General features: G+C 36.3%; 1 protein-coding gene across 1 annotated transcript in view; it reads right to left on the reverse strand.

Moving 5' to 3' along the window:
* CHD2 (chromodomain helicase DNA binding protein 2) overlaps positions 1-5,014 on the reverse strand; it is a 123,375-nt gene extending 118,361 nt beyond the window's left edge. Inside the window, exons 1-2 of the mRNA XM_025436936.3 lie at positions 2,274-5,014; positions 1,799-1,931 (exon numbers count right to left, since the gene is read on the reverse strand). Of these exons, the coding sequence (XP_025292721.1) occupies positions 1,799-1,860 (62 nt within the window). The 5' untranslated portion in view covers positions 1,861-1,931; positions 2,274-5,014. The remainder of the gene's footprint in view (positions 1-1,798; positions 1,932-2,273) is intronic.
* Positions 5,015-20,775: the final 15,761 nt, after the last annotated feature.

The following is a 20,775-nucleotide window of genomic DNA, read 5'->3' on the forward strand; positions in this document are numbered from 1 at the left end:
AGGAGTCTCTCAGATATTTTTGAACATTCATCAGGTATGTGAATCAAACTACCTGACAAAATCAATTCAAAGAGCAGTACATCATGCTTCCTTGTTAAGCTGTAATCTCCCACTGCCAACAGGCAGATGCATGACAACTTCCAAATAGTTTTCTAGGTAAGTAAATTATTAAAAGAAAGAAGAGCAACACTGCTTAATTTTTTAAATTAGAAGGCAGTCTCATCAATGATGTTAACCACAAACCCTACATAAGCCAAAACCTATGTGAGACTATGCAAATCAGACATACTCAAGGGAGCAACAATTTTAGGTACTGAATCTTTAATAATTTGTCAAATACACCTGGGGATTCCTAGTTCTTCAAATTACCGTTACTTTTCAGAAAAAAAATCAGTTTAGGATTAGTAGAGAAGTTGTCTGTCCTAAATCAAATCTAGGTAATTACAAGAGCAAATTCACTTCAAAAGACAGCAATCCAAATTGTGTGACAACTTAATTTGCAAAAGAATTTGGAAAAGTATTTTTAAAAGAAAGGGTCAAAATATTTTAAGTATAATAAAGTATAAATAAAATTCAACATTTGTAATAAACCAGTTCAACAAAACTTTCAAATTCACTAACCTAATATTACTTCTATAAAATTATAAAAGTAAAAGCAAAATTGAGGGAAAAAATCATATAATTAATCACATCCTTAACTGTAGGATTTAAAATTCATAACATGACAATTTATAAGAACACACGTCAAAGAAACTCATTCATATGTACTTTTAAAAAATTAATATACAGATCGTAACAACAAAACATCTGAGAGGCTTTATTACTTAGTCACTAATAAGATTCCAACAAATGTGAAACATATCGTGATTTGAACAAACAGTATATTTGTAAGCTTCAGAAGATAAAGCATTCCAGGCGACTCTGTCAAAATAAATCAATAAATTTAAAGCAGCTACAACTAAAATGCAAAAATAAGACACTACACATCTACCAACCAAAAAGCACTGTCTGAATATAAGTATATAAATGCAAACCTTAAAATATTTTAAATGCAAAATGATACAAGTATAATCAGTAACAAACACAAAAGAGAAGTATATTAAGAGTATTCCAGGATTTCTGTGATCACAGGTTTGATTTCATAAATGCAGGAACTGTAACCATGGAGTAAAGGTTTTGATAAATCTTACCAAAATTTCCTAAAATGTCAAGAGTATCAAAAGAAATACAGAGTCAAATAAAAATATAAACTGAGAGGCATCAGTCAAAGGGTCCTTTTTGCAATTTCATTTTAAAATGTACATTTTTTCATTCATATAACTTTCTCAAACGTCTATTTACTATAATTTACTACCACAAGGCTCCTCTATGGCCTTCAGTTACAAGTTTGGGTATCCTAGATTCTTCAAAGAAAAAATTTGCCTTGTATGTAAAATGGTGCAATGCAGCAATGGCTAAACCGACAAGGTCATTTTTCTACAGCACAAAAACCTAAAACCTGAAATTTATTGACAGAAAAACTGTAGTTTGCAGGAAAGGCCCCCTTGAATAAAGGTACCTTACCTTTTGACTGCTGTAAGAGGCCTTAAGTCACAACTCAACTTTCATAAATTGCTACCAAAAAATTAGGGTGTGGCATATTAGCAATCTCAAGGTCACGCTTTAAAAAACGAATTCAAATTAGTAAAATACTAAAATAAAATAGACAGCTCTCCCTGTCTGTCAAGGTAAACAATGTAAGCTGAGGTTCCCCCCCCCCAAAAAAAAAGAAAAAAGGAAGAAAGTTGATAGCTCATACCTCGATGCATTGCTGTGTAGCGAACTGTCCTCCTCTTGGCTTTTGTCCTTATTTCTCATCATCTTTTAATTCTTAAATATTAAGGGGGAGGGGGAATCTGTGTTTGCTTTGAAGTCCTGTGCCCAGGTATTTACTGTCAAAAGTTGAAAGAAAGGTAAGGTCCCAGCTTCTATCGATGGTTTTTATTATCAGGAACAAAGTCCTGACGATGTAACGATATTGTTATAATACAACAGCGGTAAGCACCAAAAAACAAAACATTTCTATTTTTTCCTTAAAAAAAAACAAAAACGGATAAACCGAACAGAGGAAATCATCACTATCAATAAGGAAAGTTTCTCAAAGTAACACACTGGATACAAATAACAATCTCTGTATCTTATTGCGTCATCCAGGAATTTCTCATATTTACAGAAAATAAAGCAAACTTATACATATAAATCTTTAAAATTATCACTAACGATCATGGACTTACCTGATCCATGTAGTAGGTCCAGAGCAAGAGTCCTATCTAGTAGTAGAAAAATAGCAGATCCCAAATAATTAAAAATAAAAACAAAATCCTCCGTTACAAAAACGAAAAATAAATACAATAATCCTCCAATATGTTAACTGGTCAAAAAAATAAAGCAATAATTAATACTAAAACGGGTCCGGAAGAAAAAAAAACCTCATTAGGAGAGCGCACAAAAATGGAGGTGCGCCATGGCTTCTAAGCTGGAAAAAACAACGACCTGGGCTCTCAGTACGGCTGCTTCTTTCCAACAAGGCACGAAAAGAAAGCTCCTAAAAGCTGCTTTTCTCCCTTAAAAAGGTTCAAATCGACCCCAGTAAGTCACTAGGAGAGGCAGGGGGCTGCGGGGGCCCCCTGAGGCTGCCCGAAAGTTAGGGAAAGTTGCGTAAAGTGAGGCGAAGGCAGGGAGCAGAGCGCGCTCTCTCTAAGGCACAGCCGCCATCTAGAGCCTCCTTCCCAGCTCTGAGAGCTCTGCCTTTGATTGACACTCTCTACATTTACCCCACAACTCAGGTGATGTACCATAGACCCACCCCTTCATCTCCACCAAAAAAAAAAAAAAAAAAGATCCTCCATCCCAGGGAGCCTGAGGACCCCTACCCCCACACCTCCCTGCCCCTCCAGACCACCCCATCAAGGGGAGGAGGGAGGGTTTCTTAACCCCCTCTGGCTCAAGCACCCTTTTTAAGCCAGAGAGAAATGTAATTTGTTCCTTTTGTCTAAAGATCTGCTAAATATTTCAGTCCTTGAGCTAAAATAACTTCCTCTCTGGACAGGAAGTGGTGTTTTATCAAGCCATTTTGAAAGAGGGATAATTCTTAGAGAATATAAAGCTTAGCTTAAGTATTAATCTTTTAAAAAATTAACCCCCCAGGGGTAAAATGGTTTCTGAATAAAAGCAAAACCTCTATTTCATAAATTAAATTCAAGTCTTGCCTTCTTTGTGAAGCCAAAAATTATCTAAAGACAAAGTTAAAGGGGGAATCTTCCATCCCAACTGGAAAACGGGGGTACAACTCAACAGCGCCTCCCTAGTGTTCAGTTGCATTAGAGCAAAAATTATGGCAACTAGCTTTTATCTAAGAATCTCAATTTTCCTTTAATAAAATTCTTTAACCCATTATATATAACCTTGCAAACTTCACCAAAGCTCTCATAATCACCATATATTTACTTCACACAGAGTCGGACAAAACAAAGTTCTTAAATTCAAGAGCGTGAAACTACTATGGGCACCCTTAGGAAACAAACCCAAGAAACTCCATCTCCAAGCCAACAGAACACATATATCCCAGCCATTCCCTTGTATTTCAAATCAAATTCTAAGTATATACCCTCATTTCGACAATGGCAAATTAATAACAATTAGTCCTATCTGATAGCAAGTTATCAAAGTAATGTCACAGGGTGAATTCTCCTAAATACCAACACCATTTGATCTACGGAAACAAAATGACGAAGGCCAAGAACAAATTATTTAATACTTTTCTCTCAACAAGCACCCCAAGAAAACATTCATGAATCCAAAAAGAAATAAGCCTTCCTCACATAACATTAGACTATGCCAGAACAATATCCTCCCCTCCCTGAAAAAAACTATTTTGGGTTTATACCTAACAAAGGTAACAATGTTGCCTCTAGGTAGTAAAATCCATAATCGAAACCTAGTTTCAATTCTGTACTTTCCACAGAACATAAATTTTCTACCAAAATCAAAATTCAAAATTCCACTTTTGATTTAGACGACCAACCACCTCAAATCAGTCAATGAGAATACTGCACATGTATTGAGCAGAGATGTGTGCATTATGGTATTTGACACTGATCGCAAGAAATGATTCTCACCAAAAGAAAAAAAAAATTCAAACTCAACTAGTCCTTGTTATCTGTATAATGGGAAAACAGAATCAACAAGACATTTGGGGTATCAAAATGAAGTCTACCCCATCTTCATAATAGTTGCTAAAACTGGTATTTATTCAATTATCAATAAATGGAACAGCAGCATTTACCTAGAACTCAAACAGTAATCCATGACATGTATGATTTATTCCAAATTCCTAAACAGAGTAAGAAAAATACTAGATAGATTATAAGCCCTATTTCATATTTATATAAAATGTACCACTGACATTATTGCCACCAAAATTTTAAGTCCTTTATGAATACCCTAAGGACACTTTCATATAAATCCAACATCTCTTCCCCTAATTAATATTAACTATTAAAACAGGAGGCATATGTTTAAATGTTCAGATGAATATTCTAAGATATTTATAATATTAAAAAGCATAGGTAAAAGAGACCCTTTCCATCAACACAAAATAACTTATAAAAATATTTTATCACTCATTCTGAATTTTGAGGCAAAAGGCATTTTGTTTTATAAGCTAATTACAATCTCATGGCAAATTAAAGCTCCTATTATTACCCCTTGGTAAGTTATTTTCCAAGATGTTTCATGAAAGCACAAAATAGCTTTTCAACCAAACGACCATTTCTTAATGCTGAAATAAATTTCCACAATTTTGTGAAAAAAAAAAGACCAATCTTAATGAACCCAGTAAAACATCTTCCATCACACCATTTCCATTTTACCAGCTTTATTCAGTACACGTTACCCCTGGGGAACTCTAAAGGTCAAAGTGTTAAGCCAGTAAGTGAACATTTAACGAAATTTCAGCTTAAAAAAAAAAAAAAAAAAAAAAAAAAAAAAGCCCAAACTGAGAAATTTTAAAGTGTTAGAAATTTTATTAAAGTTAACATTCCACAAAGTCATACTCATACAAATCAAACTGCAAAAATTTCCAGGCATACAAACTAACATCTGTGTTAATGTGCCATCTTTCTTCTCCAAATGTCAAAAATTTACTTGTTTTAATGATACAAAAAGTCTTTGGAAAGTCAAATCCACTGTCCATTTGTGCTGGGTAAGAAACCTATGTCTTCATTCATTTCATGAAATCCATGTTAAAAGAACCCTGTCTTGGTTGTATATTATCACAGCACTCTGGTATTAATCCATTTTCCTCAATTCCCCATAGTGGACTGCCATCTTGTTTTCTCAGTGGTAGGATCCATTTGAGACTCTTCAAGCTGACTGGGTGCTTGATGAAAACATTAAAAGAAAAAAATGCTGTTGGAATACCAATGATCTTATTCCTTCAAACAGAGAACATCCACCCACCTTGAAGATACTCTTACCATACACAAAGGTTTAATTCTGTAACAGCTTTAAACTATGAAACTGTATTAAAGTCTAAAGTTGTATGTACTACACACTTCTCAGAGAATCATGGCAAGACTGCAAACAAGTAACAAAGTTCTACTGTCACAGATACATGTGTAACTATAAAAAAGTGGCAGTGAATACTCAAATTTTACATACGTAATGTTGTTACACTGTCAATATGAGAAGTAAAAACAAAAATTCAAATTCAAAATCCTGGAAAGCTAAATTACAGCAACACTATGGATTTTAAATTTCAGTGCAGAAAACTTTCCAAGCTTCTTCAAATAAAACTAATTATGGAAATGAATTTTGAGATTAAAAAAAGAAAAAACCAAAGCAGTGGATAACAGCATAGTTTTCCAGTCCAACAGATGTTAATTAATTTTGCTTAGATAACACAAATGGCCAACAGAGATGGTAGCATCTTCAGCTACTTATTTGAGAATACAGGAAAGAAGTAGCAACCAGGGTAAAAAATTATCAAAAATGCAAAATATCTACCTGGCCTATTTAATATTTGCCATGAACTGCTAGCATATTTCAAATTAAATACAAGTAAAATACTCCTATTGCCAAAATATCAAATGTTCCTCATACACAAACATATCCATTACTTAAATAATTTTAACTAAGGGGATTAAGTGGGAAGCCAGGATATTCTACTATTAATGATCCTGGATCCATCATTAGCAAACATAATTGCAAAAATAAGTTTTAACTCTGTCTTCTCCATCAATTTTGCAACTCTCAAACTAAATTTGTAGAGATAAAGTCTGGGTGACTAGGAGATTTAAGTATAAGGCAGTTTTGCTCTTTAGGTAGTTAAATCTTAACTCCTAAACTGCTGTCTACATACACAATATAAGTATCTACTTGGTCAACTACTTGACAACCAAGAGACACTGCCACTCATATCAAAAAACGACTAAAAAGGAGTGTCACATCATCAGGAATAAACATGAAATACAAGATGTTTCTCCTCAACATACTTTCCTGATTTCCCCCCGCCCTAAAATAAGAACTACATAACTCATTCATTCTTCCTATCAATAAAGTACCTTCCATTTGAACTATTCATTACTTAAAACTAAGGGACAAAAGTATAAAGATAATACCATCATTTTTCTTGCACTGTTAAATTATAAAACAATTCCAACCCCAATCTATATTGTTACAATGTAAGATCAAGCTCTAAAGGAAGAGGAGGATGTAAACAATATTATGGATCAACAACACTAATGTATTGTTAACACATTATAATTACTTAAATGGCTATAGGTACAATTTATTGAGTTTATTAGTACATTAAATGATAAACTCAATGCTTTGTATTATTTTGTCACAGGACAAGAGGTAAAATTTATCCAGGACATCAAATTTTCCCTTTAAAATCATTATTTTAAAAATTTTCAGAAGAAAACCTGATGACATTAAAATCATTCTAAAATTACTCAATAAAATGCACTAGTTGGTGTGACAACAGAAATTAGAAAATACTAGCAATCTGATCATTCTATCATATTATATTTAAGATAGCTTTAAGGGGCACCTACGTGGGTCAGTGGTTCAGCATTTGCCTTTGGCTCAGGTCATGACTGTGCCTTGGGCTCCCCGCAGGGAGGCTGCTTCTCCCTCTGCCTATGTCTCTGTCTCTCTACATCTCTCATGAATAAATAAAATTTTTAAAATATATATATATAAAGATGGCTTTAAAAATAGAAAGCAAGTAAATGCTACCAAGAGCATTAAAAATGTCATGGTCAGTCTGCACTTCTACAAAGGCAATGAAAGCCAAAAGTGAGAATTTTGTTAACAGGCAAAAGCGCTCAAAACTTATCAAGAATTCTAAAAACACCAATGAGGGATTTATAAGTAAGCCATTTATTTTCATGGAATTCCTAATTTTTGCAAAAACTAAATCTGCAAATATGCAATTTGTTACAAAATAAAAAAGAAAGTAGGTATGAGTTCTGTGAGCCTGAGTATTTTTTCAGTAACAAAATCCACAGTTCTTCATGTGTAAAATAGAAATATAGTACCTACCTCATGTGGCAGTACTGAGAATTAAATTAGTACATTTATAGCTTTTACATTATCTGGCATGTAGAAAGACCTCAATAAATGTTATTTAGCTACTATTCCTATATACCACACTGATCAAAGTACATGAAGATCTACAAACTAACCTTACTAATCAAAGTAGTTTATATTCCAATAGCAACAAGATCTCTGAAAAATCCATTGGATAAATGAGGTCAATTATTTAAAACATTTTCTGCTCTAAAAAGATAATTTAATCTTGCATTAAAATAAGGTCAGTACAGAAAACTGAGTAGGGTTCAGATATCAAAGCCCTACTACTCCACATCTTTCCAATAACTTGTGAATTACTGTAGACATACTGAAAAGATGGTCTGATCTAGAATTCCATCATCAAATAGACCTAGATCTTTTGTGTTTTTATATACAGGCTTCAAGATCATTCTATGAACAGGTAAAATTTTTCCACTCTGATGTTTATAGTTTAGATCTCCTTTTTAAGGAAAATTGTTTGTTCTAAGAAAATTCTCAAAAGCAAAAGTAAGTTTCTATGGTAAGAATAAGAAGGTACTAACAGCTATCTCTTAAAATCCCTAAATATTGTACATCCAGAAATTTAAGAATAGAAAATTGAGCAAGGAAATCTCTCAAAATTCTAATTCAGTAAGTTTGTTCCAAAATCACTGGACATTGTAAAATTAAGTTAGCTGAAAAGTAAGCAATCAGTTGAAATGCAATTCAGCAATCCAATTACTAAATTGGGTTTACGAGGGGGTCCCCTAAAGTAAGCATAAGCAATCTCCTTACCTCTACTTCCCAGCAAACTCCCATTTTTTAATAGCAAAAAAAATGTGGGGGACAGGGAGGAAGGATTACAAGGAATAAGAAATGATTAATGATTCTTTTATTTTTTTTTTGATTCTTAATTTTAAAGCAGGTGTCTCTAATAATGCCACAAAACATTAACGTTAATTTACATCACTTCAAAACTCAAATACTTACTGCAAAACCAAAAGGACAAATATAAAGTAATGATAAGGAGTAGAAATTGATTCTTCCCATCACGTAATTAAGATTCTTGGTGCTTATGACTGGATTTTAGTCTTCCTTGTTCTGGTCTTTAAATTTGGAAATATTTAATCGTGAACTTACATAGATTGTCTTACTACCAAAAGTAGCTTGAATCCTCAACAGGATTACAATGCATTAATAAGTTTGGGTCCTAAATAAAAACTACAAAATTGTTTGATCTCTAAGAGAATAAGATCAATTATGGTAACTAAGAAAAAGAATCATCTAAGGCTTTACAATCCAACAAATCTTCCTCACTGTCACTGTATTAGTTTATAGTCTGACAAAATGTACGTGTTGAGACAGAAAGTTGTAGTTTCTTATCCCTTTTAATCTTTACTGAGTCACAGTTTTAGTTTTCAGACATAGTTAATGCATTAAAATATAAATTTTAATAATAAATTTAACTTTGTTTTCCAATTAGACCTAAACCACTAGTTGATAAATAATGTTTAACAAATGATATACCAAAAATCAAGTTTATTTACTGAGCATCCACTATGTGCCAGGCAATTAATCTCTTTAAAATATGAGGCATGAGATCAGTAATTGTACATTAGGAAAGTTTTCATCTCTGCCCTTACCATTCCCATCAAAATGTAACGAAACCCCAGAACTTCACCCTTATGCAGGATCTAGTAGCCATTTATATAATGTAAGTTGAAGTACTAATTAGAAGCCATATTATCATTTAGAATTTACATTCTCAAATGTGATTCAAAAGTATTTATGAAACAGCCGGTATGTAATTATCATACCTCAAAAGTTGTCATAATAAATAAATCCTTTAGAGGATTCAGCCAAATTCATTTCTATAGTTTTTTCTCATGTTGTAGGTTAGAATAACTATTTCACAGTAGTAGTAACCAAGTCTTCTAATACCAAAAGATAACTCCAGTGTGAAAAGAACTTTTTGTTGGGCTTTCAAGTTTAAGCAAAGTTCAGAACTACTTTATTTACTATAATTTTTACATTGAAATTCATGAAAAATTATGTTCTGTTACCAAAAGAAAACCCAAGGGCTTCTTTTTGAAGTTCTACATAGAAAGGATTAAGTTGACACAAGAAATGGGTCTAGGACATGGACAGGTAAGCTTTCTTTACAGAACAAGATAGCATAAACCTTTCAGGGTTTGTGACCATTAGCTACAATTATTCTCAACTCTGCAGCTATTGTGGCAAAGGAAACAATGTATAAATAAAAGAGTGTAGCTGTGTTCTAATAAAACTTTATTTACAAACACAGGAGAGTTTATCAATACCCAGATCTAGAATGAAATGTTAGAAACATTACTTTGCATTCTATCAAAGTTTAAGAAAAAAAAAACAAAAAAACGGACTAAACCAATAAGCAAAATTTTAATCAACTTCACACACATCTAACCATAGATTTTATTTTTTGTAGTACTGCTTTGAGCTTCACTAAATCCCTTTATATTTCTCCAACTGACTCAATTATTCAAATTTCCAAAGTCATTGAAAACTTAAGAAACAGAAACATGAAAATTAAATAAAACTTACTAAATGCTTCCACCAACATCTATTACGTTGTACAGGCCCTTTAGAGAATTCAGTCTCTGGATTCACATTTCTGCAGAAAACAAAAATAACCTAATTTTATGCATAGAAAAAGATAAAAAGACTACTAAAATGCCATGATTTTTTCCCAAACTTCAACCTAAGGATCATTCATCAGAAAACCAAGACATTTATGTATTGTTGAACAGTATAGTCCAAGCATAAGGTAAATTCTAATCCCGAGGATTTTAAATCTGGATGTACAGGAGGCTTACCTGCAGAGTAAGTTACTCTAAAAACCATGGGTAAGTCTCAGTCCCCAAGAACTCCAACAGAGTAGATAAAATCTGGTCTCCCTAGACTTAATGAGCAATCAGGGTGGAGAACTAGTTGTTTAAAAGAGCCCAACAACACTTCTTAACAGTACAGAACCACGCTATTTCTGGTTGTTCATCTAATCCACTTTTAAGACTTTTTCTTTTTTTCTTTTTTTTAGATTGTTTGAGAGAGAGAGACAATGAGAAAGAGTACAAACAAGCAGGAAGGGGAGAAAGAAGCAGACTCCCTACTGAGTAGGAAGCCCAACACTGGCCAATCTCAGGATCCCAGAATCATGACCTGAGCCAAAAGCAGCCCCTTAAGGAACTGAGCTACCCAGGGACCCCACCCTCCCCACTTTCAAGACTTCTGAAAGAAAATTTCCATTATCCACCTACAGGGTCATGTTTCTCACTCATTATCATCCTCCTATTATTTTACATCATCAAATACTTTAATCCAACTATTTTAAGGTAAAGAGAAAGGAAACTTTAGACAAAATTTCAAACAACTTTTATTACCAACTGTATTGACCTACTCAAGCAACACTCTTTTTAAGATATCTAACTGAGGGGAGGCACCTGAGTGACTCAGCTGGTTAATGTTGCCTTAAGCTCAGGTCATAATCTCAGGGTCCTGGGATAGGATGAGGCTCCCCACTCAGCGGGCAGTCTGTTTTTCCCTCTCCTTCTGCCCCTCCCCCAGCCCATGTGCTCTTTGTCCCCAAATAAAATCTGTAATTGATAACAAAAGTCTCGTATCCATGCTGTTCACTAGATGGAAATGCCCCATAAACTAAACATGGAAAATAATGTTTGTTTCAAATGCCCTCTGAATTAAGATATGTATTTTTTTAGTCACTCTGCTCTTAAGTATGATTATAAAAATCATAACATGTAACGATATCAAAAAAGCTCCAAGTTCAATATTAAAGTGTAGTAATTTGGGGCGCCTGGGTAACTCAGTGATTAAGCGTCTGCCTTCTGCTCAGGTCATGATCCTGGAGCCCCAGGTCAGGATCCCTGGGCCCAGGTTGGGTTCCCTGATCAATAAGAAGGGAGTTTGCTTCTCCCTCCTGCCACCCCAGGCTGCTTGTGCATGTGCACTGTAATAAAATCTTAAAAAAAAAAAAAAGTAATTTAAGGACTTTTAGAATGCACAATAGATTAGGATTTAAATTAAAACCTACTTAAATGTTGTTACAGGACTAGGATTTCAAATTTTCAAATTATAAGAAAAGTTCCTGATTATACTACCAAATCTAAATCCCTTAAGTCATTTTGACTAATCATAATAAATAAAGATCTACTTAAAAATTATCTCTAAGACTTTAGATGCTAAATAAAATATCCTCCCCCACCAAGTTAACAAATCAAGTAGTTTACAAGAAACAGCATTATTTACCTTTAAGCTTCCAAATTTAATCTGACTTTAATAAGGAATAGTTTGTGAACAAAGACAAATATTAAATCAAGTGAACTAAACTGATTTAACTCCTAAGAGAAAGGTGGCATTGACTTTCATTGGTAAAAGAATATGAGGGAAATCCTTCACACTGGTCTGAAGATAAAAAAGCTACTATGAGTAAGAGTATGTGCCTCACTCCACCAGAAGCAAAAAAAAGGACTTGGATCTCACTTTGCATCACTTCAAAAATTACTGACACCAATGTAATCTACCATACTATCTCCTTCCCTAAAACTAAGAAAGTAGTACTCTGCCTTCCTTTAAAAAGGGCAGGGAGGAGCCAAGCTTGGCTTAAGCAATCTACAAAAGTTGGTAATTTTGCTATTATTCCTCCCTACCTTTAATATCTTGCAATATTATAGATTCTCATTTAATATAAAATTATAGGTGCAATGTACATTTTGACTCCTGATCCTTTTTTTATTTTAATTTTTATTTATTTATGATAGTCACACAGAGAGAGAGAGAGGCAGAGACACAGGCAGAGGGAGAAGCAGGCTCCATGCACCGGGAGCCCGACGTGGGATTCGATCCCAGGTCTCCAGGATCGCGCCCTGGGCCAAAGGCAGGCGCCAAACCGCTGCGCCACCCAGGGATCCCCTGATCCTTTTTAAAGGCAGACTCCTATCTTTATTACCCCACTTGTGCTTTTCTTAAAAAATTTTGTCACCTTTTAATCTTTGAAAGTCCCTAGAACAATTTTTACATTTCAAGTACGAATACCTGAGTCTCTCTGTCACGAATAAATAAAATCTTTAAAAAAAAAATACCTGAGTACTGTAAAATATATGAAATCTTCCACAAAAATAATGTAGCAGTAAAGTCATTAACATTCATAAGTCAGCTCAGAAACCATTTAAGTTAAGCAAACTATCTTGATCATCTAAATCAAAATGATTATGATCATTTTAATTCACTATGTAGTATACATTAAGGGTATAATTCGTTGTTTGGGAAATATTCATTATCAAATAAATAAAGCTTAATTTCAAAAAGCAAAGGATTGTTTTCCAAAACACAGATCTAGCTTTGTACAGTGTACAAATCAAAATTTCATCTGATTGTAGGAAACATGCCACTTGAATGTTATGAAATCAAGTCCTACAGTTTCTATTTATAAACTTCAGAACATCCTTGAATTTAAATTGTAAAGGTTAATTACATTCAGAAATAACAGCCAATTTGAAAATTAGAAGTTTGTATTGAGCCGCTCAGCCCGGAAGGTCAAAGTAGTTGGTAAAATGAGGATATTTAGCTTTGAAGCATAAAAATTTCTTAAAGGAAATTAATTATGTCAAACATATAAATGATGAATTCTCATAAAGAACTGTGATAGCCAGCTACAAATGTTACATTAAATACACTAAAATTTCAAGTGTATCTAATAATTAGGGGGAAAAAAAAATCCAACAAATTTGTTATTGCAGCATTCTAAATCTCAATCGTTTAAATACAATTTCACACCGTAACTATTTTTTAAAGTCAACCTTCTGCATTTATATTGTTAATATTTTAGAATGTCTACCATGAAGAGTCAGGTACACTATATATCACGTTATTCACATCATTTCTTCACAGAAACAGCATTTCTAATGCAAAAATTACAAATTATTCCCTGTATATAGGAATAAGATACTCTTTAATATTTTTATCACATAATTAAGGACTAAAAGTATTTTAGGAGATTAGAAACTCCAAATACTTTCTGTAGATTAGGAGACTAAGGTCCAGAGTCAATGTCAAGATTACAGGGCTAATCTACACTTAGAAGCTCCCCTCCAGATTGCTGAATCACAGCTGTATTTTCCACTCTATCACACACACCACTCATTAATGAAGATGAAGATGTCCTCTTATTATTTATTCCCCCTTACATCTCTCAACAAAAAATCTTGGAGGACAGAAAGTAAATTAATTGGTTGTCCAGTCCAAATTTTTAAGCAATCAAAAAACTACAAATAACAGAGAATTCAACTTGGAAGAAAATTTATATTCAAAGTTACCTGTATCATATAATGTAGCCTCTAAGTAGCACACCATAGTTCATGAAAACGTTGTAATTAACTATGAGCATGGCTGCTTTCATTTCTGTGGAATTTCAGGTACTTTTTTAAATAGTACCATAGTGACAAATGCAATAAAACATTGTCACCAATTCAATCAAGTGATTTTTATGATTTAATAGTTCAAAATGCCAAAATAAAAATGCGTCACCTTAGTTCTTAGGCAAAATACAGTTAGTAAAGTAAATGTTACTTTTTAAATGAAATTTGTCCATTACTTTGGTCTATCAAACATACTGCCCATTTTACAAGCATGATTCAAGCAGCAAATATCAGACCACTGAATATAAGCATCATCATGAAGGTCAAAATACATGTTAAGACCTTTTTAGAATGTGATTTGCTATAATCCTTTATCTTGTTGGTGATAAAAGGGAAGTTGTATTCCACTAGATTCGGGGGTTAATTTAGAAGTTACTAAACCATTTAGATTTTTTTTAATATTTATTGATACTGGAATAAAAAAACAAAACAAAAATAAAAATCATCATTTAACATTTCTAACCTTGACCATTCATTTTTTATTTTAATGGGTCAAACTGTATCTTCGGTAGCCATCAATTTATTGCTGATTTGTACTTAAAATTACATTATACTTCACATACACTTGTGATTAAGAGGACAATTCTCAGTTTTTATAAGAGTGCCCAATTCTCAGTTTTTACAATAGTACACAACCACAGCTGAATACTAATCTAATATCCTATCATTTGCATACAAGAAACCCTAACCTTGGCATTTGTGTTAAAGGTTAAAATGAAAAGCGTTTGTATGTTAGATCTTTAAAAACACTATAGTTAAAAGTCTAACATTTAGTTTTCTTTTGCACACTAAAATATACACAAATTTGATCAAATCGCAAAATGACTGAAAAGCAAAAATTAAGCTAGAACAAACGCAACAAAAATATTACCTTTATCACCTATTTCAATGAATACAATAAGCCAACATCAAGATATAAAAGATTTCAAGGGTAAAGATAAATTTGCCTTCATATTACTTATTTGGCTATTCTTAAAATATCCTAAGATATCTTTTTTACTATATATACATATTTCTCTGCTAAATCCCTAACATCAGCTTGACAGTAATTTCCATGTTCAGTGTTAACTCAAAAAGAACATTTCTTGAAAAATATTAGCAGATGTATTTTTTTCATTCACATATCTAGTTTTAAGGTATCAAACTATCCCATACATGTTGAAAATTATTTTCCTTTTATGTTTTAAAAATAATTTTACTAAGCTATAAATTACAAGTCTCTTTAGATGTATTATTCTAATTTCCTATAAGATAACTCATTTTAGTACCTGTTTGAAAACAAAATCATAAAGACAAGTAAAATATATTAAATCCATTAATAAGAACTGAAATGTGAAAGTGTCTTCAATTTTAAAAATATACTTCTTTTAAGAACTGTAAGATCAGCAAAGGGAAAATTCTAGGCCCTTTCAAAAACATGATCTAGATCGTCAAAAAAAAAAAAAAAAAAGGCTTAAGAATTTCAGATTATAAAGCCATATGATGCTGATAATTCAACTACTGATTTAACCATAATCCTGATGCAATATAATACTGAAAAGTACTGAATGTCTTATTGCTGATATAAACTACATACATCAACTGTTTAATAGAATACAAAAGTGCTTTGATGTAAGGTAAAGGAATTTGATGGGCTTTTTCCTCATCTCCTTTTTGAGATAAACAGTCTACATTTTATGTTTCATTGACAAACTTCAGTGATATTTTCCTTCTCAAATGTTGGTAGCTATTAAATTTCAGATGTTGAATAAAACATTTACTTACTTGCTATATAAAATAAAGATTTTAGCAAATATTTCCTTTTATATACTCAAGGATAAAACTCCATGGATCTCAGTCTTCAAAATGGCATACCTTTTGGAGGAGAAAAGAAAAACACACACACCAATATTCTAAACAATTTATTGATGGAACAACAAATAGCAAGTAGGAGTAAGTGTTTTAAAACTTTTATTATATAATTGAGAACAAAAACTAAAATCCATGCTCACAAAACTTGATTTTTAAAATGTTCTTCCCTAAAATGAACTACTATGAATACTGACTAGCTCAAATTTTCCAAAAATTTCATCTTTAAATACTTAAAAAATTAGTTTGCACAGTACACTAGAGAATTAGAAAGAAAAAAAATGTATCTTTGGTTCAGTTTTTCTCAAAATATAATCAGTCTTTTCTTGTTCCCAAAATTAAACAAAGGCTTAAGAGACCTTCAGGATTTTAAACTATTCAAAAGGCACATTAAGTTACAACGGCTAAGCACATATACTTTTCATTCGATAGACAGGTTTAAAGGTTTGGCAAAATTATTTCAGCTATTTAGTATATTCATACTTATCATCACTATTTACTAGAAATATAAATTACTAAAGAGCAAAATAAAAACCAAATAGGCTTATTTTTAAGTGAAAGTAATAAAAATTTATGGTCTTACCTCAAATAAAAGGGCTGTATTTGTTCAGAACCATCATCAACCAATTTAATTTTAATCTTGTTAGGTTACCTTAAAAAAAAAAAAAAAAAAAGATGATATCAACGTTTTGATTTTTATACATTTCCTGGCCAAAGTTTCAGTGTGATAAAACAATGAGAAAATATTCCAAATACACGATCTATGAACAAATTTGGGGACAGCTTAAGACACCACCTTTACATTTAATGTTGCAGTTATTTCTTAGTAACACATCAGTCTTTGTTGTCCTCATCTTTTAGTGGCATGGACAAACACTAGATATTAAAGCACTGAGATTCAATAAACTACAGAAAATTCACATCTTCAGACAGATTTAGGATTATAACCTTTTTTTTTATTTTTTCTTTTGATGCCAGGCAATACACAAAAGTTTGCCATTTAAGAATCGAAATCATCTTAAAATTTCCATTACCATCTAGAAAATACCTTTTACAATTATAAGCAATTAAAAATTAACTCCTCCAGGAGAAATTGGTCAAGTTAAAATGGCTACTGGTTACTTTAAATTTTTAAACCACAAGTTATTTGATCTCACCAAGTGGGATATGAGCTTTGTCTTTTAAGCAAGTCTAAAACATGTAGTATCTATGACCTTTATTCAATTTCAAACCAGGGTCTTGAACATTTTTTCAGTCTCTCCCTTCCCCCATTTCTCCCGTAAAAAGATCTTATGAGGTTAAAATGCTAACAATTATTTTGCATTTCACCATTCAAAAAAAGGAGCCCGAAAAAAAGATTCCGAATATACATTTAAAACTACTTTCAGTGTTCACAAATTTCAAAATTGTTGTTTTGAAGAACCAACATGAGCACCTAAGATTCTGTAAAATCAAGATATGCGCAACTGATGTAACATGTAGGACTATATGAATGCTATTCAGAACATAAAACAATTTCACTGACAAAATTACCATCAGAAATACAGTGGATTACACCAGTAACTCTGATTTTCTAGGTACTACGTAAATCTGCCCGACACTATTTTTACGCAGATCTGCACCTTTACAACACAACAGCTACCGCAGAATGAAGACAAATAATATTCTAAAATACACAAAGGTTTGTGCATTTGCGGTCTGTTCTTCAAACCATTAAACTTAAATCCCCCCTCGATTTTCTTTTAGACTCAGAACTACAGAGGACTCTGCAAATTTTTGAGAAAGCAGGATTTATTATTAAACTACTGTTCCGTTTTGAGCATATCTAGATTTTTATGCATGCAACAAATGCAACAAATATGGCTCCTCTTCATCGCCCATTACCGAGAACAGTCCTACTTTAATATTTACACTACGAGAAAGTAACTTCACAAAGAGATTTGGGCGTCAGAATATTCCTTTGTAAAAGTTTTGTCGACCGTGGCTTGTGCCAACGTACATTATTTCTTAAAAACAATAAAATGGTGCTAACTTCAACTTTTAGGAGTCCAGGAACGGATCCAAGTACGTTCTAACATTCAGGTGTGATTAAGTTACAGATAACGGCTCCTGACGACCTTTTAAAAAGTACCGAACAGTCTATTTAATCGTTATTCAAGCATCAAGAATGTCACCTAATCTTGGCATAACTAATCGATAACACAAACTATCTTAGTCAAACGTCATCGTCTAGCACTGAAATTAAAACCGATTTCCACCAAACAGCCTTGACGGCCCAGTAAACTTATCTTCGTAATTTCTGAAATGCCAGCGGCACTTCTCCCACTTGCGTTTTTAAAAAGACAACCTTCACGTCATAAGGGTTTTTAATAAGCAGCAAGTACCTTCCCAGCCCTAACACCGCAGCCGTTTTCAAAATCGGCTTGCAAAGAGTTAAAAGCCAACACCCAAAAGGGGGGGGGAAAAAAAAAAAACAAGTTTTATTTTTGTTCGAACGTAGTCAGGCTTCCATTGTTCTTTTAAAATTCCACCATGAAGAGGAGCTTCCACCTCGCCGGAAGGGGGTTAAAAAGCTCCCCGGCTGGAGAACCTGAAAGGAATTCTTGCCCCTCACCCTCCACAGCGACATAACTCACCCGGACAGAAAGGGGCCGTGTGGCGCGGTCCCCGTCGGGCTCCCGCCTGCGCCGCCGCCGCCGCCCCTCTCCCGGCCGGGCTGCGGCGGCCAGGCCGGCGAGGCGCCCCCCGTGGGGTCTGCGGCGGGCCCCGCGCGCCCCCGGCCCGACCCCGGCCCCCGGCCCCGGCGCCTCCCGCGGGGAGAGCCAGCAGGGGCCGCCCGGGGAGAGCCGGCCGCCGAGGCCCGGCCCGCCGCCCCCTCCTGCTCGCGCGCTCAAGGACATTTTGCTTTTCCTCCCAAGGACAAAGGACAATAAAAGGAGCCGGGGAGCCACTCACCGGGTCCGAGGCGGCTGTCGGCACCTCCCGGGCGCCCGCACCCGCGTCCCGCGCGGGGCCGCCCGCCCGAGCCTCCCGCCCGCGCCGGGTCGAGCCGCCGGGGCCCCGGGGAGCCTCCGCGGCCGCTGCCGCAGCGCCGCTCTCGGCGTCGTGGGCCCGGCCGCCAGGCGCCTCGGGCGCGGGCTCCGACGCCGGCGCGCGGCCCGCCTCGCCCCAGCCGCCGCCGCTTGGCTCCCGCGGGCCTGCGCACCGCCCGGGCGCAGCTCCCCGCCGGCCGGCGACCCTGCGGCCGCGGCGGAGCGCCTGACAGCTCGCGGTGCTGCTGCCTCTCCGGCCATCTTGTGCCGTGTGTGTGTGGTGTCTCTCTCCCGTCTCCTCTCTCGGCTTTACTCCCTCCTCCTCCTTCCCCCCCGCCCCACACACCACACAACATGGCCTCTTCGCTGCGGCGGCGGCTGCGGCGGCGGCAGCAGCTCCGCCGCGCTCCAGCCCGCTCCCCTCCCCCACTCCCCGCCTCCCGCCCGCAGCCCCGGGGCCCAGCGCGCACGCGCGCCGCCGCCCGCCCGCCTCGGCCATTGGCCGCGCGAGCTTCCTGCCACCCCTTCCCGGGAGCGGCCCCACGCACGCTCGCAGGCGTCTTCCTCCCTCCTGACAACAACCACCTCGATTCTATTGGCTGGTTGTGCTCCCACCCCCTCGGCTGCAGGCGCTCGGATAGGCGGACATTACTGCCACTCACCCCCCGTCGGTGTTTCTGCTCTTCTTGAGGGGCACCAGCCCGCGATTGGCTGATGATGGAACCTCTGGGTTGGGAGCTGGGCTGTTGCCTTGCGCCCCGCAGTGCGGACCCCTCCGGCCTGGCTGGGCAAGGGGAGCGGTCGGGGGCCGGTTCCTGGCGCCGCGTAGGCCAGGGTAGAGCCATTAGTACGGAGACCTCGAGGGGAGGGCTGCACTTCTGGGAAAAGCTCGGAATCCGGTGTGTCTGAGCTCAGATTTGGGCTTCTTTTTTTTAGAAAAAGGAAAATGACTGACAGGTCGACGAGCAAACAAGCCGCATCTTGAGCTGTAGAACTCAAGATTTTTCTTCCCACCAACCGGTCGTTGCCTAAGGCTCACCAAGTCAGGACCAGTGGTTTTACAGCCTAGCGGCTCCCCCTAGCCCGTCATCCACATGTAGTCGCCGTGTGTTTGAGGGCCAGTGACCTTCGTGTGGTTGCCCACTTACATGAGACAGCCTGTTCCCAGGCCCAGTGTCCTTAGAACTTCGTGAATCAGTGTTTTATAATCCCGGTGGGACCCCATACCACTTCTGGGCACTTATTTGTTTAAAGGCGTAGTTTTAACCTGAGCAATCACAGTCTACCCGTCCAGCCTTCTCCCAGAGAATTCAGCGAAACAAACTTCATTTTCTTTAGGGAAATCTCACTTTTTTTTTCCCCCCCACTAGGTCTTCCTACTGTGATCTGGAAGCAATCTCGGCACTCAACGGAATAACCGAAAAACCTAAACTTTCCTGAAATGGATGAGAAAAGAAAAAGTGGCTCTCTCCGGCTGCCAGCATTTTAGAAGTCTTGCTTCTTTTGGCAAGGGACCTTGGGAAAAGAAAAGGAACACCGGAGGCTCTTAGTTTTAACAGATTTCTTTGAGAGGCTGGTTCTTGGGGGCAACTCTTAAATTCTCTTGAGACTCAGCCCCTGAGTTACACTCAGTAGGTTAAATATTCAGTCAGGCCTAGGAACAATCTCTGGCCATTCTTTTAAAAATGGCACAGCTGTTTATTGACCTGGGCATCAGCTACGGAGGGCGGAGCTTAGAATCTAAGTCTCTTGACTTAAAGATCTTAGGGTTCCTTCTATGCAACTTGGCCACCCTTCTTAGCAGTTTAACTTGAGCACTAAGTGGGCACACA

Source organism: Canis lupus, chromosome 3, assembly GCF_003254725.2.
Source record: "Canis lupus dingo isolate Sandy chromosome 3, ASM325472v2, whole genome shotgun sequence".
Lineage (NCBI taxonomy): Eukaryota > Metazoa > Chordata > Mammalia > Carnivora > Canidae > Canis > Canis lupus.